This window comes from Camelus bactrianus, chromosome 20, assembly GCF_048773025.1.
Source record: "Camelus bactrianus isolate YW-2024 breed Bactrian camel chromosome 20, ASM4877302v1, whole genome shotgun sequence".
NCBI lineage: Eukaryota > Metazoa > Chordata > Mammalia > Artiodactyla > Camelidae > Camelus > Camelus bactrianus.
The window spans coordinates 17,654,862-17,674,829 of NC_133558.1; the positions used below are offsets into that span (position 1 = coordinate 17,654,862).

General features: G+C 41.4%; 1 protein-coding gene and 6 non-coding genes across 7 annotated transcripts; 5 read left to right on the plus strand and 2 right to left on the minus strand.

The window, feature by feature from the left end:
- Positions 1 to 1,437: 1,437 nt before the first annotated feature.
- Positions 1,438 to 1,511, minus strand: TRNAT-AGU (transfer RNA threonine (anticodon AGU)). The gene has a single exon. It is a non-coding gene; the product is annotated as a tRNA-Thr (tRNA).
- A 4,640-nt stretch (positions 1,512 to 6,151) lies between these two features.
- TRNAR-ACG (transfer RNA arginine (anticodon ACG)) lies at positions 6,152 to 6,224 on the plus strand. Its single transcript has one exon. It is a non-coding gene; the product is annotated as a tRNA-Arg (tRNA).
- A 587-nt stretch (positions 6,225 to 6,811) lies between these two features.
- TRNAV-CAC (transfer RNA valine (anticodon CAC)) lies at positions 6,812 to 6,884 on the plus strand. Its single transcript has one exon. It is a non-coding gene; the product is annotated as a tRNA-Val (tRNA).
- A 60-nt stretch (positions 6,885 to 6,944) lies between these two features.
- Positions 6,945 to 12,555, plus strand: HMGN4 (high mobility group nucleosomal binding domain 4). The gene is made up of 2 exons (XM_045509673.2): positions 6,945 to 7,283; positions 10,713 to 12,555. The coding sequence occupies exon 2, from the start codon at positions 10,791 to 10,793 to the stop codon at positions 11,061 to 11,063; it is 273 nt and encodes a 90-aa protein (XP_045365629.1). The 5' UTR covers positions 6,945 to 7,283; positions 10,713 to 10,790; the 3' UTR covers positions 11,064 to 12,555.
- A 5,705-nt stretch (positions 12,556 to 18,260) lies between these two features.
- On the minus strand, positions 18,261 to 18,333 carry TRNAK-UUU (transfer RNA lysine (anticodon UUU)). Its single transcript has one exon. It is a non-coding gene; the product is annotated as a tRNA-Lys (tRNA).
- Positions 18,334 to 19,266: 933 nt separating this feature from the next.
- On the plus strand, positions 19,267 to 19,338 carry TRNAA-CGC (transfer RNA alanine (anticodon CGC)). Its single transcript has one exon. It is a non-coding gene; the product is annotated as a tRNA-Ala (tRNA).
- Positions 19,339 to 19,894: 556 nt separating this feature from the next.
- On the plus strand, positions 19,895 to 19,968 carry TRNAI-AAU (transfer RNA isoleucine (anticodon AAU)). The gene has a single exon. It is a non-coding gene; the product is annotated as a tRNA-Ile (tRNA).

Here is a 19,968-nt window from a genome sequence, read left to right on the forward strand (position 1 = left end):
GTGAGTGACTGATCCACCATAAAGATCATTCCTCCCCGCCCCTACCCCTTTTCTTCTAATACTAGCAATGTAATTTCTTAAAAGAATAGCATTCTTTCCCAGTTCCCTAGGGGGTCATGGCGACTTGCTGCTCATTTTGTATGGGCTTACCTGGGCTATGTGCCCTTGGTGAATTTTATGTAAAATATCAGTATGTCATTTTGATGTACTATCCTTTGTCTTAAAAATGTGTGAGTGTGCCTTTGACTTCTAACAGGCAGAACAGTTCTCAGAGCTTTCTGAGTCTGCTCCTGGATTATAACCCTCAGTTTAACTCAAATAAAATTCCCTTTTTTCCTTCTTAACTAGATTATTAATTGAATTTTCATTGAGCCTTTCCGTTGCTGTGTGATGCCTATAAAGAAAAGTGGGGAATTAAGCTGCAGAGTGAGTAGAGAAAGTCTCCATAAAAGTAACATCCTTTCCTGAACTAGTTCCTCAAAGTATTGGGATATTTCGTTTCTGCAAATAAAACAGGAGATCATATTTCAACCTTGATCATCTACATAAAATAATGTGCCCTGAAGGTAAAAGCCAGGTTGGTGAAACTTTCTGTGTCAGGTGGTGATGGGGCTTGGTCTTGGGAAATGAGTAAGAGGGTAAAAGTTACAGTGAAAATCATTTGCCTGGTCTTGAGTTTCTATGTAAAGAAGTCCAGCTATGAGTAAAATTCCAAACCTCTTTTCCACTTCTCTTGTTTCCTGACTCTCTTGAAGAGTTTGGAAGAATGCACCTCAGCCAGGATGCTGGCAGCTTCAAGTTTGCCCCTTTCCATGGTCTATTCATTCTATGATACACAATAAAATGGATGCTCCTTCCTGACAGCTTCTTTTCTGAAATCATGGTGATAAATATTTTTCTCTTTGATTTTCCTTCCCAAAAAACTTGGAGTAAAAAACCATCTTTCAAAATAGTTATTTACAACTTGTGTTGTATGATTGGATTTTAGTGGCTGCTGTAAATTGAGATGATGAAGCCTTTTCAACGACATATTTATCAATCATTCCAGAGGTTGATCTTGCTAAAAATATTGCCTGCAAATTATGATAATGCATCTATTTGGGATTTCCCCAGAAAAAAAGAATAGAATGACCAGAGATAATGATGCTGCTTAAATCTGGTGATTTTGCCTTATGCTTTCCCTGATTTCCATTTAGTACTTGCTAAAAAATATTAGGTGTCATAAAAATGTAGAAACACTAAGAAAGGTAGAAATTCTTCTGAAAAAGAAACAAATTCATCTTTGTCTTTTTTTGTAAACAATAAGGCTGTCTCCATCCTCAGACCTATATAAAATACTTTTGTAAAACTCTATAGGAAAAGTTTACTCTTAAGATTGATTGCATGTTGATTCCTCATCTCCTTTGAAAAGCAGGAACCCCCCCCCCCAAAAAAAACAGGCCCCGCTGGGATTCGAACCCAGGATCTCCTGTTTACTAGACAGGCGCTTTAACCAGCTAAGCCACGGAGCCAGTACGCTAGCGTGCTTCCAAATTGACATAGAAAAGGAAGGATCTTTACTTCTGTTTTTTGCATCTATTTTCTCGTCGCTGAGGTGCAAGAGCAGACCAGATGGCTTCCCAGACACTAAGGATGGACCTCTGCTTCGCCCCCAGACCTAAAAGACCGCGCAGCCATAGGAAAACTGAATCTCCTCTGAGCAGGGTTGGAGTGAGGGAAATGCGGGCGCGAGCCTGAACCCTAGGGCTGCGCCGGAGGAGTCTTTGAGAAACTGCCAGGAAGGGCAAGAGTTCAGCAGTTCCTGCTTCCTTGGATGAAATACGAACTGGGGCTTCCGGAGGAGAGGAAACAGGCCACATATAGACGAGAACACTCCTCTGGGTCGTGTGACACATTTACATCAAAGACTGGTCCTTGCAGGAAGCTAACTACTATGTTCTTTATTGCACGGATTTTAATTAAAATTCCAGTCCTTCCTTACCCCATTTCTTTCCATAAAATTGGGTTCCACCCACCCGCTTCTTGCTTATAATGTTAGCTAATCGAATTTCAGAGTCGCACCTTAAAAAATTCAAGATTTCGTCATTAAAACTTACTCTTGGAAAGAGATAAAGGAGTAGTCCCCTCTCCTCTGCAGCTAGAGGAAGAGAAACTTTCTTGTCTGAAAACTTGTCCAAACAATCTGTTTGATAAGCTGTCAAACTGAGAGCATCACAAGAATTTCTGAATTTTCATAGGGCCTGGTATATTTGTAACTGTTTCAGATTTATTCTATTTTTTTTGTAAAATGAAACTGTCCTTGGGAATTTAATTTGAACAAAGGGGTTTAGTGGAACTCTGAAGTTTACACATTGTTGCCATAGCTGTGAAAAGAACTTCTCAAATAAAACCTGTAATTATGATTGGCTGCTTACTTGAAATCTGTTGTCGTGGTGAAAATGCTGAAATCAACATTTCAGTATTTTTAAACTATATCAGTATTGACGGATTTCTCTGGCACGCTGTAAGCCAGCCCTTGGCACTGATCTCTGCCTATAAACATGATAGGGGGTAGGGATTCATGACTGCTAGATTTCTCACTTTGGTAAACCAATTGAAAGTCCATGACTTCAACATACAGTTTGATTGTGACCCCATGAAATAAGCACCGATTTCTTTAATAGTATGCAATTAACCATCGTGTTATTAATGTGGTTGAAACTGAGATAATCATACACAGCGTAGTCACGCCTAGCATGGCTTTGACAAAACAGTGGTAGATGTTCAGAAAGACAGCAAAGCCAATAGTGTTTGGTTTGTATTTTTCCTTTGACTGGCAGCTGTCAAAATGTGCACAGAAATTCAGGGAAGACAAAGGAGTTGTTTAACAAGCCAGAGACAAGTCTTGGGAGAAAAATGAGACTAAGAGCAATCATGTCCAGAAATCTGGGTGTGAACAATTTATTCTGCTTAGTTCACAGTGTGACCAGCAGGGACCATGGAAATGCCCCTCACATTGTCTCTGTTCCACACATCCAAAATTGGAGAAGGTGCAGATTGCTGTCACAGGCATTATTTCATGTAAATTGCATTATTAATGTAAAGAAACATGGAAATGGCAGACTGTGAGGTTTTCCATATGCTTGGGAAAGAAACTGGAAGAATAGCGCACTGAGACCCAGAGGAAAAGGAGAGTCCCACAGTGATGGCTTTTTTGACATGTCAACTTGGCTAGTCTATAAGCCCAGTTATTCAATTAAACACTAATTTAGATGTAGCTGTGAAGATATTTTGTAAATGTGGTTATCATCTACAATTAGCTGACTAAAAGCAAAAGAGATTATCCTCAGTAAGTGAGCTTCATCCAACCAGTTGAAAGGCTTTAAGAGCAAAATGAAGGTTTTCCTGAGGAAGAAGAAATTCTGTCTCAAGACTGTAGCATCTGCTCCTGTCTGAGAATTTCTAGACTGCCAGCCTGCACTACGGATTTCAGACTTGCCAGTCCCCACAATTTCATAAGCCAATTCCTAGAAATATGTATATATTTTCCTATTGGTTCTGTTTTGCTTTGTTTTTTTTTTCCTGGACTCCCTGTTTCTCTTTTTCTGACTGATAACAACCACTGAAGAAAAGACTGGAAGCTGGAAACTAGAACTCTCAAGAAAGATCCGGTAGGAAGATCTTGAAAAACAAAATGAAAGCATGCCTCAGCTCATGTCAGGTCGTGAACACTGCAGAGAAATTTGAAGCAGCCAAGAAAAGCTTTCAAAATGTGCAAAACAAAGGGAGTTGTTTGCAGACTCTGAGGAGAACATAGCCTCCAGCTAGCTGAGTTGAAGACCATTTTAGAGGTGCAAGATGGGAACTGTGACTTCCAGGAACGCCCTAGAATTTGGCCTTCCCATCCTGGTTATGTGACGAAGATAAAATAGAACCAAGAGGTACCCCAGTTTGCTTCTGTTGGGCTGCACTCCACAGGTCTGCAAGCCCTGTACTTGCCCAGTCTCAAGACCTAAGAAAAAGCTGCAGTCAGCAACAGACACATCAGTGGTTTAATGAATAGGGGAAGCTTACGCGTCTGAAGGGAGGTCCTGTAGCGATACCCCAGCATGTGCAGCAGACAGCGGATGAGCAGGACGTGTCAGTAGTTTTCGCTCCCAGAGAAAGAGGGAGGTTTCCAGTTTTAGGGGGAATTGACTCAGGATGGCTCATTGGTCTCCAGGGAAACCAACAGAGAAGCATGTCCCTAACCACTCCTTTGATAAGCTATCAAGGTGGAGATGTTCTGAACAAAAGATAAGAACCATCACTAGCTGGGACCTGTAGACAGTACATAGGCATTTACTGATTAGGCTCTATGATTGAGGGAAGGTCAGTCATGTGAGGAGGGTGTAGGTGAAGCAGGGACTGGTGAAGCAGCGGATGAAGAGAGCAGGAGAACATCCATCTTGGGTGACCTGATCACATAGCTTCATTTCTGAAAATTCAGAAACAGTTGTTCATGTTTCCAAGCTCCTCTTTGGAACAGCAATCCCTTTCTTCTAATGGGGAAGGGGTAATCTGTGACCTTGGATGGGAAACAAATGTTTATTTTGACTAATCTGTTACTGAAATTTTGTATTTTCTTTCATTATGAATTTAGGCAACAAATCAGTTATATTTCAGCCGTTTTCACTTTATCCCTATTGGCAATCACAAATATTTTCACATCAAATTCCCATTGATGCAAGTTTCTTAAAATATCATTTATGCTCATTACTGCTTTGAAATTACAGTATTTATTAGACCTCCTGCTGGATATTGTCATTTAGTGCATTAATAAAGGAGCACAAATATTACTATACCATAAATTTTTAATATTTTGATAATACAGTTCAATATAGTTGATTTCCCCTTGAAATCGTATGTATTCTCTTTTTTCTTTGTAAATATTACTCTGCGATGGAGTCCATAACTACCAAAGTGCCCTTAGGGTGCATTATACGAAATCTGGTCAGAAAACCCTGTTAATTATCTAGGGAAAAATCCCTAACTAGATCTACCTTAACGTGTATGCAGAAACGGGAGCATGTATATTTTTCTTAAAGGCTGTTGCAAACTTATGAACTGAAAGCAAAGATTTTCTAGTTACCATGTATGTATTCTCAACGTCAGGCAGTTTTACTCCATTTAGTAGCCCTAAACTTATTTACAATGTTCATCAGGTATGAAGCTAATGATTCCTTCTCAGAAATACAGAGAGGCTGAAAGGCATACATAAGAGACGCTGATTTACTTCCTGAGAAAGCAACCAAGTGAACATTCCTGTCTGTGCCAGCTAACGACGCTTCTTTTAAAGGTGTCAAATTCTGAAATGTAGGTCCTGAGGTAGGAGCAGCATGCCGTGAGGGTGCTTAGCACAGAGTATTGCTTAAGTAGATATTAGAAATTAAGTATTTTCAGCTACCCAAGGAGAGACAAGAAAGAATGTCAGATATAGTGCCGCCTTACAACGGCTTCCAGTTTCCTACAGAGTAACAGCCAAAGTCCTTACAAGGGAGTAGAAAGACAGAGGTCAACTCCCCGAGGTCTCCTACTCTTCTCGAGGAGCACTGGCCTCCTCGACGCAGCTGGAATGTCCCAACCATGCTCCCATCTCCAGGCCTTTGCCCTGGAGAATTCCCCTGTTCTATATCGCTCTTTCCCCTGACTACCGCATTTATCTGTCATTCATCACCTTTCGTGAGCGGCTTTCCTATTCTCTGTCCCGTTTTTTGCTTCTCTAAGTACTTATCAACATTATTTTATTTATTTAATGCTTTATTACTGTCTTCGCTACGTCCAGACAATCTTCTTGAGGGCAAGGATCACCCATATTTTCTTCACAGGTGTATTTCCGGTGTCTTAAACGGTCATACTGTGAATGAATGAATATATGAACGGAGGGAGCATATTGGGGCAGAAAGGGCGCAGGGCTTGCCTCCCACCGCCATTTTCGGTGGGTACAGACAGAGAAAGGAGCACAGACACCGGGACGCATGCAGAAGGGGCCGCCTGGGAGACCGCGCGCTGCGTGTCTGGGCCAGCCAGGAGAAAGTGGCTTTCAGGCCCAGGCACAGAACCCACCGAGTGGACCAGTGCCACCGCCTGGTTTCTGACGAAGAGATGTCAGCCTGCTAACCACCCACGTGCAGGGCCAGTGGCGCAATGGATAACGCGTCTGACTACGGATCAGAAGATTCCAGGTTCGACTCCTGGCTGGCTCGGTATGCACGATGCTGTTTTACTTCTTTCGTCTGCCTATAGCCAAGGAACTCAATGGAATTAGAAAATTTGTGCAAGGTGAGGTTTGCTTGGATGTCTCAGGAGCGAGAAGGCGCCGCTTTCGACCACTGCTGGGGTCATCACTCCTTTGCGGTGCAAATTCCGCGTTCGGCCATGCGGTGGCGCTAGCCAAAGTGCAGCCACAGAAGTGTGGGCCCGTGTCACGCTCCGCTTCTCCAGTCTATTCCAACTGAAGGATGGGTTAAAATCAAGAAGTCGAGATTGAAAAGTAAGACTGAAGCGTCATTGATAAAAATTAAAGTCTTTCTTTTGCCCTCCCTCATCCGGTCATTTCCAGAATAAATTATTAAGAATCTGGCTTCAAATCTGTACGCTGCTGAGGATTGGTCTACTCATCTAATTGGCTTCTCTGGTTTGGGAGAGTGGTACACAGTAGCACGGGTGTATTAACCACGCGTGTTTGCAGGCATTGCGCCAGTCGCGGCAGCATTTGAGGGAAGAATGGCTGAGGAGAAGGGGCGTGTTCTGTAGAGAGAATTGTTCCGCCGAGGCAACGTACTCTCATCGGGTTTCCGTAGTGTAGTGGTTATCACGTTCGCCTCACACGCGAAAGGTCCCCGGTTCGAAACCGGGCGGAAACAACTTTCCCTTTTTCCCTCACTAATGCAGTTCCTTGAAATTATATTTATTTGAAAATTTTTTCACGCCTTCATTAAATACGTTCCCCTTTTCTTGTCTCGTTTTCCCCGGTCGGTGGTGCTGAGGCGACGCTGCTCAAGGTGGGTCCGATGGCCTCGGAGGCTGACGCACGTATCGCGAGGGGAGAACCCGACTGTCCCCGGCTCCGACGCGGGGCGGCCCGACGCCCGCAGCCCCGGAAGCGCATCCTCGCCTTGGTTTGCCTTCCTGTTCCCCGCAGTGCCGGGCTCCGGTCGTCTCACTATCTCGCAGTCCGCGCCGGCCCTGTCCCAGCCGAGGGCACCTGCGCTGCAGGCCCAGAGCTGGGAGCCCCGTGCCTCTCGCACGGCCGTGAGACTCCGGTGAGTACCTGGGAGGCCTAGGCGTGCGTCTCCGGAAAATGGGGGTCGTCCCGCCACCCTCCATAGACTTGCAACCCTCCTGCAATCTGGCCCTCGTCGTGATTAGGTGACCTCGGCCCCCGAAGGCCTTGCCTTCCACTCTCCAGAATAGCTGCGTAGCTCTCCTGGGTTTCGAGTGCGAATATCTGCGAAAGGCGGAATCCGGGAGTTGGGGGTCACAGAGATCAAATGCCCTTCTAGGCTGCAGATTCCCCACGGAGAATCTAGGACAGAAAAAAAGAAAGGCGAGGAGGGTATTTGGAAGCACTGGGTCCTCAGGGCTGTGGCCTGGAAGAGGTCGTGGCGGTGGGTTGGGCTGCCCTGGCCTGGGCTCTTCCCTCCCCTCCCCAGCTTACGAGGCCTCGTCTTCGAGAACCCCCTTCTGAGGGAACACCGAAGGGCTGAGTCTTCCTCCACTTTGGCCTCTGCTCTCCCCATCAAAAAGAAGAATAGATCCCAAAGTTAAGGAATGGACCAACTGTGGATTCTGAATATTGCCTTGAGGCGGTATCCACCATTACAGTTTATAGCTTACAGAATAGTTTCATTGCCCTAAAAAAATTCCCTGTACTCCATCTCAGATAATTTCTTTTAAATTAGCACCACTCTGTGGTGAGACCCTCTCCCTCCCCAGCCTCTTTGTCATTCATGAAAATGATAACGACCTTTTACTCCTTTTATTTGTGTATCTGTCTCCTATATTTGTAAGGTCAGCCTCCTGGTCTCCTGATAAGCTTCCTAAATGTGAGTTTCAGGGAAGTAATCCATATGCATAAGCTGAGATACAAAATCCAGCTAGTGTCCTGTTTTCCTTGAATTTATCTTTATTGCCACCTGCTGTATTTTGGCATTTGACATGTGATCATGGTCCCTTTGCCTTTGGGATGGCCTTCAGCGGATTCAACTTGGAAGACTGAACCTAGGAAACAGACAGTAAGCATTCCCACAACAGGACGCGGGCTAAGAAACACTATTTTGGAGTGAGATGTAAGGAGAATGGTGTAGATTTGTAGTATGCCATCCATTGTTTAAGGAGGTGTGTCCTAGAACAAAAGCTCACCCTTTGGTTTCCTGTCTCATTCTCTAGTAATAAAAAGACCTCTAATAATATATGCAGAATATTTAGGGTGATCTCGTCATTTATTGTCCAAGTTGGCACACTTCTGAGAGTGAAAGGGAGCATTATTAATGATTATACTAGGGCAACAGGTGCAAACCAAGTCAACCTAGTATTAGACGAAGTGATTTTTTTTGTGCCACAAACTGTCTCTCAATATTGGCTTCTTCACTGTAAGAACAGCCGTCTTTGCCTTTGTTGCACACCATCACCATCCCCAAAGTTGACTTATGCAATCTCTGGCATACTTCTCAATTATTTTCTTTAAATATTTTTTTTTCTTTATTATGTTTGATTTTGGATTTCAAAAAAAAAAAACTTTTGTTCTCTAAGAATTGCCCAAACATTTCTTTAGCGGTGCATTTGAGAGAGAGTAAATTAGGCATAAATTCATGTAATGTCTAGGGAAGGATGTCCTCGGGAGCAAGCAGGTGGGGTCTAGCTGGGTCAGGAGAACTGCAGGATGTCTCTGCGGCAACAGGGACTTTTTGGTCCCCCCAGTAATTTAGGATATTTAGAGGCAAGGAGAGAGCATGGTAAGGGAAGAGAAGGGTCCTGCTACTTTCATATTAGCTTTTCAGTGAATTGCTTTTCAACCTCAGACTAGAACTGTTTCTCCTCTCAATTGTAACCTCTGTTCCCAAAGTTCCCTACAATGTACCAAGGGAAATAGTGACTGATTCAAGGCACAATCCTACTTTGGTTCTTCCCTCTTCTTTATACTAAGTCTCATTTCTCCCTCTGTTCCACAAGAAGGAAGAAAAACTGCAAAATTTCCAGAAATCTAGTCATCATGAAAAAAATGGGGAACAAATAAATTAATTAATATTTTAGCACTGTTTACGGGTGGTTGCCTTTTTTAGCCAAGGAACATAAAAATCTAAGTTTGCTCAAAGGTCATGTTTGCCCACTATATCTAGACAATGATGTCCAGCAAAAACACAAAACAAAACTGGAGTAACTGAGAGAAAAGATAATTTTTTTTTCCTTAAAATAAAACATTGTGGAGTAGGGCAGGCCACCGGGTTACAGAATTCCCCAGGAAACATTTTCAAGAGTAGGGCAGAAGGTGTAGTGGCTAGTTTTGGCCTCAAGTTTTAAAAAGTCCCACAGTATTTGTGAATGGGCCAGCGTCCTAACTACCCAAATTCAAAATAGATTACTTTCTATTCTTTGTGGCTGTGAATCTGTGCTCTGGGCTACCCAGTGGTTTTTATTCTTGAGCAGACCCATAGAATTACTCTGCAAAATACAGAGAATGATGGAGTATTATCCATGTGTCTGCCCCACCCATCCCCACCCCCCAGTTTGGGGAGGAAACCCCCTTCCCTTTCTCTCTGGACCATCTCCCATCCCCTCTCCAACCACCGGCTCTTTCCCTCTGAGGTGACTGTTGTTCTGATTTTTATATTTATCCCTTGCTTTTTTTAGTTTTACTACATACGTATAGCCTAAACGAGTCATTTAATTTTACACGTAGAAATGGATCCCTACTGTACATATTTTGCAGCTTGCTTTTTTTTGTTCAAGATTATGTTCTTGAGATTAGTCCATATTTTTGCATGTAGCTGTAATCTATTCATTTCTGTTGCTAACTAGTATTCCTTTGCGTAGACTTTACCAAAATGTGTTTATACGTTCTTAAATAGTTAAAGAATTTTGGGTGGTTTCCAGGGTTTTGAAATTACAGTGTTGCTACAAACATTCTTGTAGGGGTCTCCTGTGCACACCTTCAAGAATTCCTCTAGGTAAACACCTAGAAGTAAAAATGCTTTAGATAATGTCACACACTAATTTACGCCCACATAAACACACACCCTAGTCGTATATGTTTTAATTGTTCCACATCTGCTGAGCCCTTGGTATTGTCAGACAACTTAGTTTTCACCAATTTGATGGATGTGAAATGTTATATTCTGTGGTTTTCATACTCATTTCCCATATTAATAAAGTTGACTTTTTTTTTGATTATTGATTCATGCTTTTTCTAATAAATACTTGTTAACACTTTTGCCCATTGCTTTAAAATTTTCATTTTGTCCTTTTCTCATGGATTTGTAGGGATTCTTTATACATTCTGGACTCTGATCCTTTGTCATTTATTTGTATTATGACTAACTTTCCCCTGCTTGGAACTTATCTTTTTACCTTTTTATGCTATCTTTTTGCTATACACAAATTACTAATTTTATTACAGTCAAGTTTGAATTTTAATGTAATTGAATTTGTCAGCCTTTTCCTTCATGGTTTACACTTTTTGTGTCTTGTTAAAGAAATCTTTCTAGGAACAGCGAGGAAGACAAAAGAATCCCTTGGGCCGGCAAAGCCATCTTCTAAACACTGCGGCCACCATGCCCAAGAGAAAGGCAAAAGGAGATGCTAAAGGTGACAAAGCGAAGGTGAAGGATGAGCCACAGAGGAGATCGGCACGGTTGTCTGCTAAACCTGCCCCTCCAAAACCAGAGCCCAGGCCAAAAAAGGCCCCTGCAAAGAAGGGAGAGAAGCCTCCCAAAGGGAAAAAAGGGAAAGCAGAAGGTGGCAAGGATGGTAACAACCCTGCCAAAAACCGAGATGCCTCCACAGTCCAGTCACAGAAAGCAGAAGGCGCCGGGGACGCCAAGTGAAGGGTATACTTTTTTGATAGCTCTGTACTTCTAGCGACTCTACTGTTTGAAATACTATTTTTTTTTAAATCAAATTTTATAAAAATGTAGAGTTTTTTTTTTTTTTTTAAGTTATGTTGTTAGCACACAAGACACTTTGTTGTCATCTTTCATGGAAAGGGCGAGTAACCACTAGTAGAATGTCTCAGAAGCTGGATTGAGTGAGGGGAAATAGAATTTTCTATCCTTGTATTGGAAGATTATTCTTGGTTCCCAGGAGAGATTCTTTGACAGTCACACATGGCAGCCACTATGGCTCAGAAGCCTTACAAGCGAGGGGAAGCAAAACTTCATGTCTTCTCCATTCCTGATGCCATCAGCATATACTTGACTTCCTGAAACCAAGACTCGTGATGCGGCCTTGGCCCCCCTAGAATCAACTGTGTCAGGTATCAAAACTCAGGCTTTCTGGTGGTGACATCAAGATGGTGTTGCTCAAAAGAGCCGGGATTCCTGTTTGTAGTTTGTGGATCATCTATTAATAATCCTGGAGTTTTTAGTTCCTTTCCACCATGTCAGAGTTGACCTGTGAAAAACCTCTTATAATCGCTTCTCGGCCTTCTGGCTAAGATAAGTGAAAAGCTCTTTAACGCCTCATGTGAAATATTTACCCTTCCTGAAAACTCTTCCTGATCAATGCAGCAACAGACTTTGTTGACTTTGGGGGCAGAGGAGTTTGAAAGTTGTAAAAGGTTATGGATTGTCACCCACATCCTGCTGGAAGTAACTATTTTTGAAAAGTATCTTAAAAAGCTGGATACAATTTGGCTTCATGGTAGAGGAGGCGATCATTTCCTACCCAAAGTCATAAAGATATTCTTCACTGCCTTGTAAAAGTGTTAAGAGTTTTGCTTTTCACATTTGTCTTTAGTCTTCCCTGAACTGATTTTTGTGAAAATATGAGATGGTAATTCAGTATAATGTGTTTTCCATATAGTAAGTGGTTGTCCCAGTACCATTTTCTGAACAGATCATCCTCTCCCCACTGATCTGTAACACTGGCTGTTTCATAAATCAAGTTTCTGTAGTGTGGGGTTGGGGAAGGGGGCATCTGTCGATGGCTTCTTTTCTGTCTCACTGGTCAGTTTGTCTTAACCTTGTGACAATACTATACAATCCTGAGTACTACAACTTTAGAAAAAGGTCTTGGTAACTCAGGATAAATCCCCCCCCCCCCAACCTTCAACATCACTACCAAACTTTTCTCCCTTGGAGTATCTTGGCTATTCTTAGCCAATTGCTTTTCCATACAACTTCTAAAATTAGATTGACAGGTTCCAAATCAAACAAACAAACAAAACAAAACAAAACGAAAGTGGGAATTTTTATTGGATTTGTATTGAATTTATACATTAATTACAATATTGAGTCTTCCAATCCATGAACATGGTGTAACTCTCTGTGTAGGCTTTTTAAATGTCTTTCAATAAAGTTTTATAATTTTCTCCATAAATGTTTTCTTTGGTTAATCTTTTCTAGGGACTGTCCACTTTTCGATGCTACTTTACATGGTATATTTTTAGTTACCACATTTACTTTTTTCAGCTAAATTTGAGTATCATACCCAGCAACCTTGCTAAACATTTACTAATTCTTATAATATGTCTGTGTCTTCTTTTGGACTTTCTAAGTAGATGACTATAGATTCTATACATGCAAACAATTTTCTTTCTTCACAATCATTATACCTTCTTTTCCTTTTTCTAGTTCGAGGCATTGTCCAAGTGCTAGGGGTACAGCAGTGAACAAAAAGTCTCTGCTTTCATCAAGCTTATATTCTAGTGAGGGGCGGGGTGTAGAAAATGCACAAATTTTATGTGACAAGGTGCTTTAAATAAACAATTGTAAGTGGGTGCTATTTAGCTGGGCGTTTAGAGAAGTCCTCTCTGATGATACGACATTTGAGCAGAGCACTTAATGTAGGAAAAAGAGATATGACTATGAGGGGAAAGTATTCCAGCAGAGTGAACAGCAAATGTGGAGATGAGATGAAATGTGTTTGGCATGCTGAGGAAGAACAAGGGGGCAGAAATGTCTGAATTGGAGTGAGGATGGGTAAGAGTGATAGTCAATATGATTACAGAGATAGCCAGGGACCAGAAAATGGAACTCTTTACGCTGTCATTTTTCTCTGAAAATGATGGGATGCCATTAGAGTTTTGAATAGAGAAACCACACAATCTAAGTTGTTGGGGAGTGTGTGTGTGTATACGGCTGATGCATGGGCAACAGGCTGTAAGGGAGGGAAAAGTTGAAGGAGGAAGACCTGTTAGATGGCCATCATAACTGACTTGCTGGAAATTCTATTTTATCATGCTGTATTACTGTCCTTCCTCTGCTCAACTAGTTCTACCCATTTTATTTGGTGAACTACAAACGTTTGTCTGTACTTTCTCTTTGCCAAACAACTGAACATTCAAAGATAAGCATTCCCTGTTGTCCAGTGTGTCCAAAGTCAAATGCAAGATAGTCACCACTGTGTGCTTGGTGGTGGTGTGATAATACTGCAGGAGGCCCTGGCCCTGTTGCCAGAGCATGAAGGGGTATTAGGAAGAACTTTCTGAGGCATTTTTGAGACAAGAAGGAAGGGAACAGGACACAGCTATTAAAGGAATGACACAACCAGTTAGCACCAAGATAGCTGAAGATTCAACTCCCAGTAGACCTCGAGGCCCAAGATGGTGGGAGAGTCAACCTCCATTGGACCTTGAGCTTCTATATACACACTGTAGTGTATTAGCACGGTGAAGGACACACCCGCAGGCGCCATGACACTTCCAAGGCTGACCATAAAAGGTCAAAGAGAGGGTGATGGCCCAATTCCTGGGAATCCCTGCCCCTTCCCCAAAGTAGTTGGAATAATCCTCTCACTTGTTAGTATATAAAAACTATCAACACCCCGCCTCAACACCCCTCTTGCTCCCTCACCTTCCTAGACAGTCTGCACTGTCTATGGAGTGTGCATCTTTCGAAATGAATCCACTTTTACACAGCTATGGCTTGCCCTTGAATTCTTTCTCACCCAAAGCCAAGGACCCTCACTCAATGGAGACCTGGGACACGACCATCCTCTCAAAACCCACCGTGTTTTCTTGCATCATTTTGACACCTAAGCAAGAAAATGAAAGCATAGAAGTTGACCAAGGAGTGGTTAAAAGTCTTCTAGTAAGAGTAATAACATTTGCAAAAACGTTAAGATAATACGGTCTGTAAATGTTCCATAAAGTATCTGTTGAATCAAAAAAATTTAAATGCATAACCAAATTACATTAGGTTTTTGACAATAATAAGTTATTTCTCACTGTCTGCCCACTGATTTAGATGTATGATTTTATTTCCACGACCCTATGAGTTGAATCATTATTACTATCCCCATTTTTACATTTAGTGAAACAGATTAAATAATTTTCCCTGAGATCATATGGTGAGTAAAATCCAGATTAAGACCCTGCTCTATAACTCCAGGGCCAAGAAATCTCCTCATTGTTGAAAAATCACTGGTATAACCTCAAAAGTAATCCATCAAAAAAAATAATTTGGCATTTCTGAGTAGATTAAGGAATTTCCCAAGATACCATTAGGAAACAATCAAAAGTAAGTAATAATATTCTTCAAGCTAAACAGTTGTAATTTCCAATGAAGAAGATTAGTAATGCAAAGACAGTAAAGTCCAGGGGGAAAGTGGTCATGTGGAATTTAGAATTTTAGTATATTTCTAGCAACATTAAGCTAAAAGGGATATTGTTTCTGTACAGATGTTAACTTCTCAAAAATTTCTTAAGTGGAGAACAAGTGAGAAAATGATAAATTAGTCTTTAAAGCTCTCTTGCCCACTCTTCTGATCCATTTGGCATTTACATTCCTATCTGTAAATTCATGAAACAGCCTGCGTGATCCAGAGTTTTCAATAGTCAATTTTCTGACCCTCAAAACTGAGGCACTGATCCTGGAAGACTTGGAAAAAAGAGGGAGGAAAACTTATTTTCCTGTATCTGCCCTTGACTATTCTCTGCTTCTTGGTACTATTCTCAACAGTGGTCACAGAGATCCTTGTAAAAGGTACATTGTTCTTTTCCATCACCCTGCCACTCCTTCCGCCCAGGGTCATAAAGATGACCTCCAAATGCCGTCCTTGAACTGCCCGCGGACGCGATCAGACGTGCAACCTGACGCCCCGCCCCTGCGGCCACCCGGGCGCCCAGGACGCGTTTCCGATCCCTTCTGGGCCACCCGGAGGTCGCGCTGCTTCGTGTTGCTTCTCGCGGTTGCGGACTGGAGGGCGTCCCAATTCCCCAGGCGGGTAAGGGAGGCTGGGACCGTGAAGTTCTTTTCCTGTATCGCTCCTGAGACCCCCCTCGCAGACCTTGCTTGGGCTTATAGTCCTGGACCAACCCCCAAGTTCCCCTCGGTGAAGTCAAGGCCAAGGGGATTGCCTGCGGGGAGAGGGTCACAGGGGTGCCGGACTTCTTAACCTTTTAGGTGCCTGGGAGCCCTGTGGCCTCCTAATGAAGCCCATGGAGCCCTTCTCGAATTATATTTTTAAAAGCATATAAAAATACATAGGATAACAAAGATAGCCAATGATATTACAAAACAATGATCAGACAAAATAATCTGCGAGATAGTAATATGTGTGTTTCTTCATTAATATATTAAATATCAAACATTAAGACTCGTTTTGTGATTATTGCAACTTCGAAATAATTAAATTTGAGATATTTGTAATGAATTTCATATCTGAAGTATGGGATAAGAAAATGTCTGTGATTTTTCTTAGTGACAATGCCACAGGTACTTACCTTCTGACTGTAATTTGTCACCTACATTCACGCTAAATTTCAGTTAGAAGTTAAAGATTTTGAAGTTGTAAATTTTTTTTTTCCCATCCAAGTTCAGTGGTCCCCAAGTTAAAGAACCCTGCAAGAGTGCTTAACACAGTGCCTGGCAAATTGAAAGTCCCCTTGTACATGCAAATATTAGTAATTTTTTTTAAATTACTTATTGCATAAATCTTGGATGTACAACATAGTGATTCACAATTTTTAAAGATTATACTCCATTTATAGTTATTATAAAGTTCCAGCTATATGCCCTGTGCTGTACGATATATCCTTGTAGCTTATTTTTGTTATTATGTTTTTATTTTATTTTGGGGGGAGGTAATTCGGTTTATTTATTTATTTATTTTTATTAGAGGTGCTGGGGATTGAACCCTCTCTCAGACCAGGTGGGAATCATTTTGAAACTAATATTCAATTTTATGACTCCCTTTTCATCACTTACTTTTAAAAGGTTGTGAGGGACAGTGGCCCTGTCATGTTTAATTAGAGAAAGTTTCTTTTCTTTTGAAAAAGCTCTGAACATCTGATAAAAGAAATTTTCACATATTGAGGTATGGGAAAGTCATTCTGGCTTGTACATGAGTTAACTTGAATTTTATGCTAACTAGTACAGCCTGTTTGTGGCCTATCAAACATATATTGAACATCTGCCTTAATTATTAAAGACAAGGGTACATTGACTAGGAGTAAAGAATGTTCATGTTAAAAATAAAGATTAAATGTCTCCCTTCCTGGGACACCAATGCTGGCACTCCTTCAAGGATAAGACTCCCTTCCCAGGTGCCAAAGCCAGATTGACTAGCTGTGTACGTGCTGATCTTTTTTTTTTTTTTTTTCTTTTTTTTTTTTAAATTTGAAGGAGTGTCTCCCTGACTTGTTTGATGTTCTTTATTCTGACAAGACATAAAGCTGTGCTGAAAACCATGCTTCTCCAGAGCAGTTCCTGAGAGTTATCTGAGAGGCTATCTTCTGGGTTATAGTCCTCAGTTTGACTCAAAACTGTTTTCTATTCACATTATAGAATGTTTATTGATTATTTTCATTGACGCATCATAAAACAAAACAAAACAAAACTGTGGATTCACAACCCAAGTGGGCTTCCTTACAGACAGGAAAAGCTTTCATCTATAGTTACGTGGCTTGACCAAAGTTAAGAGGTGGCAAGTGCTTAAAGCAGATATTTCCTGTCTGACTCTAATAGCAATAATAATAATGATCACATTGTGTTACTTCCTCTGCAGTTTTTTTCTTCCTGCAAAATGCTACACTGTCTCTGAGGACTGACCTCCAGGTTCTCACATTATGAGGCTGATGTGCTACCTACAGTGCTGACAAGGCAACTGACCAGGAGAGTTGTTGGGGGTTTTTTTTGTTGTTGTTGCTGTTGTTCTCTAGAGGTTTTGTAACTTGTTTCACAATTTTTAATAGCAAAGTAAAGCTTAATTTGTCTGTTATCTCCTGAGTCCAGTAGGATGAAATTTCTGTTTTGGGAAATTACCAAATGAACTCTCAAGCAAGAACTACCAAGTTCTGTTTCTTTGGTGGTTCCCAGCAGGGCAGAGATGTTGTTGGTGCCTGTGTGTTCAGGTGGCTTGAGGCTTTAGGTCACTCTAGGAGAGGGGACTTGGATTTAGAGGAAGAGGCAAAGCAGGCAGTTTACTCAGCACAGGACCCATTGCTCTGGACTGTATGTCATTTCATCTTTGCGATTACCCTACAGCCCATGTTTCTCAGTGAGGGAGGTATAAAATGAATTTAAGGGTGGGTAGCACCCAGCAGTTCTAAGAATAACATAGAATCTGAAATAGAATGCAGTGCTTATGGTAAGTGGTAATTTAGTGAACTTTTGTTCTTACTTACATGTATGTGTATGGGTAAAGATGTAAACTAAACTACAAATTGGTCATGGCCAAAATAGTTGGGAGCAGTGCTCCTAGGCCATGAGTTCTGAGTTTGGGCATCACCTCCTCTGTACAGTTTACCTGGGCATCCCCAGAGCTGAGCTTAGAGAGGAGCACACCAGTGTGGGGAAGAAGAAGCAGTTCTGCACTGTTGCTGCTTTTCAAGAGTTTGACCTTTGATAACTTATAACCATTGTTAGTGAAACTTTTACCTGTACTTTAGATGAAATGTTTTGGGTGCTGTGGCTTCCAGCCACATTCCTAAAAGGCCCTTCTAATTTCTGAACAAGTCCTAGGTTATGATCTTCTCTGATTTTTCAGGGATCTGCCTAAATCAGCCTGTGAGTTGAGATTATTACCTTCTTTTCCGTTACTGTTTTTTGGGGAAAAAATGCAGCAGGGAAGGAAAACAGAGACGCCCGAACAGGGACTTGAACCCTGGACCCTCAGATTAAAAGTCTGATGCTCTACCGACTGAGCTATCCGGGCTCGTAGTGAAAAGTGCTTAAAACAGCAATCATAGTCAATTTATCCACACACTTGAACGAAAAAAGCATTTTAGACATTTCACCTGTGGTTCATGTTCAGAGCTGGATATTCAGAAAATGCGTGGCATAGAAACTCAGCCACAATGAAGGTCTTGTCTAAGGCTGAGATATAACCATATTACATTAATTATAATGTCCCACAAATTCTATCGTTCTCTCTATAGTTTGGATATACGCTATATTTTATATATATACAAATAGATACTATATCTTTATATAACATATATATTGTAGTAGATAGAATTCTGCAGTCAAAAACTACCGAATATTTGGACTTCAGTTCCTAGGGTTCGCAGAGGAATAGGTCAAGTATTCTACATTTGGGCCCAAACAAAACACTTTCATAACGAAGTGGATCCAATGCTGATGCTTTAAAGGGATAATTTAATCACATTTCGGCCACACTTTGGATACCTGAGTATAGGTCAAGGGACTGAGGGAGCGATTTGATTTGATTTAGGTCTCTGCTGCCTTTGGAGAGGGAAAAAAAAAAGAAAAAGAAAAAGAAAAAAAGAAAGAAAGAAAGAAAAGAAAAAGAAAGAAGAAGAAAAGAAAAGAAAGGGGGGGAAAGAAGGAAAGAAGTTTTTAAAGACGAGTTCCACTCTTTTTCTCGTCGAATTTCCGGATAGTTAGTTCCATCCTTCGGACTCTAAGTGCTTGAGAAATGTCCGATGACTGGAAGACTCCTTCACTTGGAATACCGATGAATGCTGCCTCATTAACCAGTTCAAGATTTTGCTGAATAAGTAAAAGGAAATTTAGTTTAAGCGTTTGAGACTCTTAGAACTACAGAGGAAAACAAAAACAAAAACAAAAACAAAAACAACCGGATTCAAAGAATTGGGGAGAGCTACAAGCACCCGCATGGCAGGACGGGGATGTAGCTCAGTGGTAGAGCGCATGCTTCGCATGTATGAGGCCCCGGGTTCGATCCCCGGCATCTCCAGTCCCTTTTGCCTGCAAGATCACAAATTGTGTTTTAAAAACAAGAGTTGTTATACATAGTATGTATCCTCTCCTAAACTAATTTTCTACTGTCCTCTTTTAGCCACTGTATATAGAACTATATATGTACAGGGGGAAATTAGATAATTTTGAGGTATCTCGGGATATCTTTATCTGAAATGAATGAAACTGAAAATGAAGAAAAACAAGCAATGCCTAAGAGAAGCGACCTGGCAACTTGCCCAGGACCAATTAAATGAACGGATAGCTGAAGTATCTGGGGGTCCTTTAAAGGCAGAAATAATCTTGGCCTAAAAACACAGAAAGTGGAGGAGGGGGTATTGTTGCTGAGTTAATGGCACTGAAAAGTAGGACAAATGTTGGAAAAAGAATGAAGCTTTGGTGAAGGCGAATCCAGCAGCTCAGATGTACTATACTGTTTCTAATTACAAAAAAGAAAAGAAAAGAAAGAAAAACGGAAAGAAATGGAGTTGGGGTGGGAATCAAGAACGGGAATAATTTCTTGCTAAAGTTTTCAAACACTGTTTAAAACAGTTGGCCGGTTAGCTCAGTTGGTTAGAGCGTGGTGCTAATAACGCCAAGGTCGCGGGTTCGATCCCCGTACGGGCCA

Excerpts from the sequence above, each read along its gene's own strand:
- HMGN4 (XM_045509673.2), top strand. The coding sequence starts at position 10,791 with ATGCCCAAGAGAAAGGCAAAAGGAGATGCTAAAGGTGACAAAGCGAAG.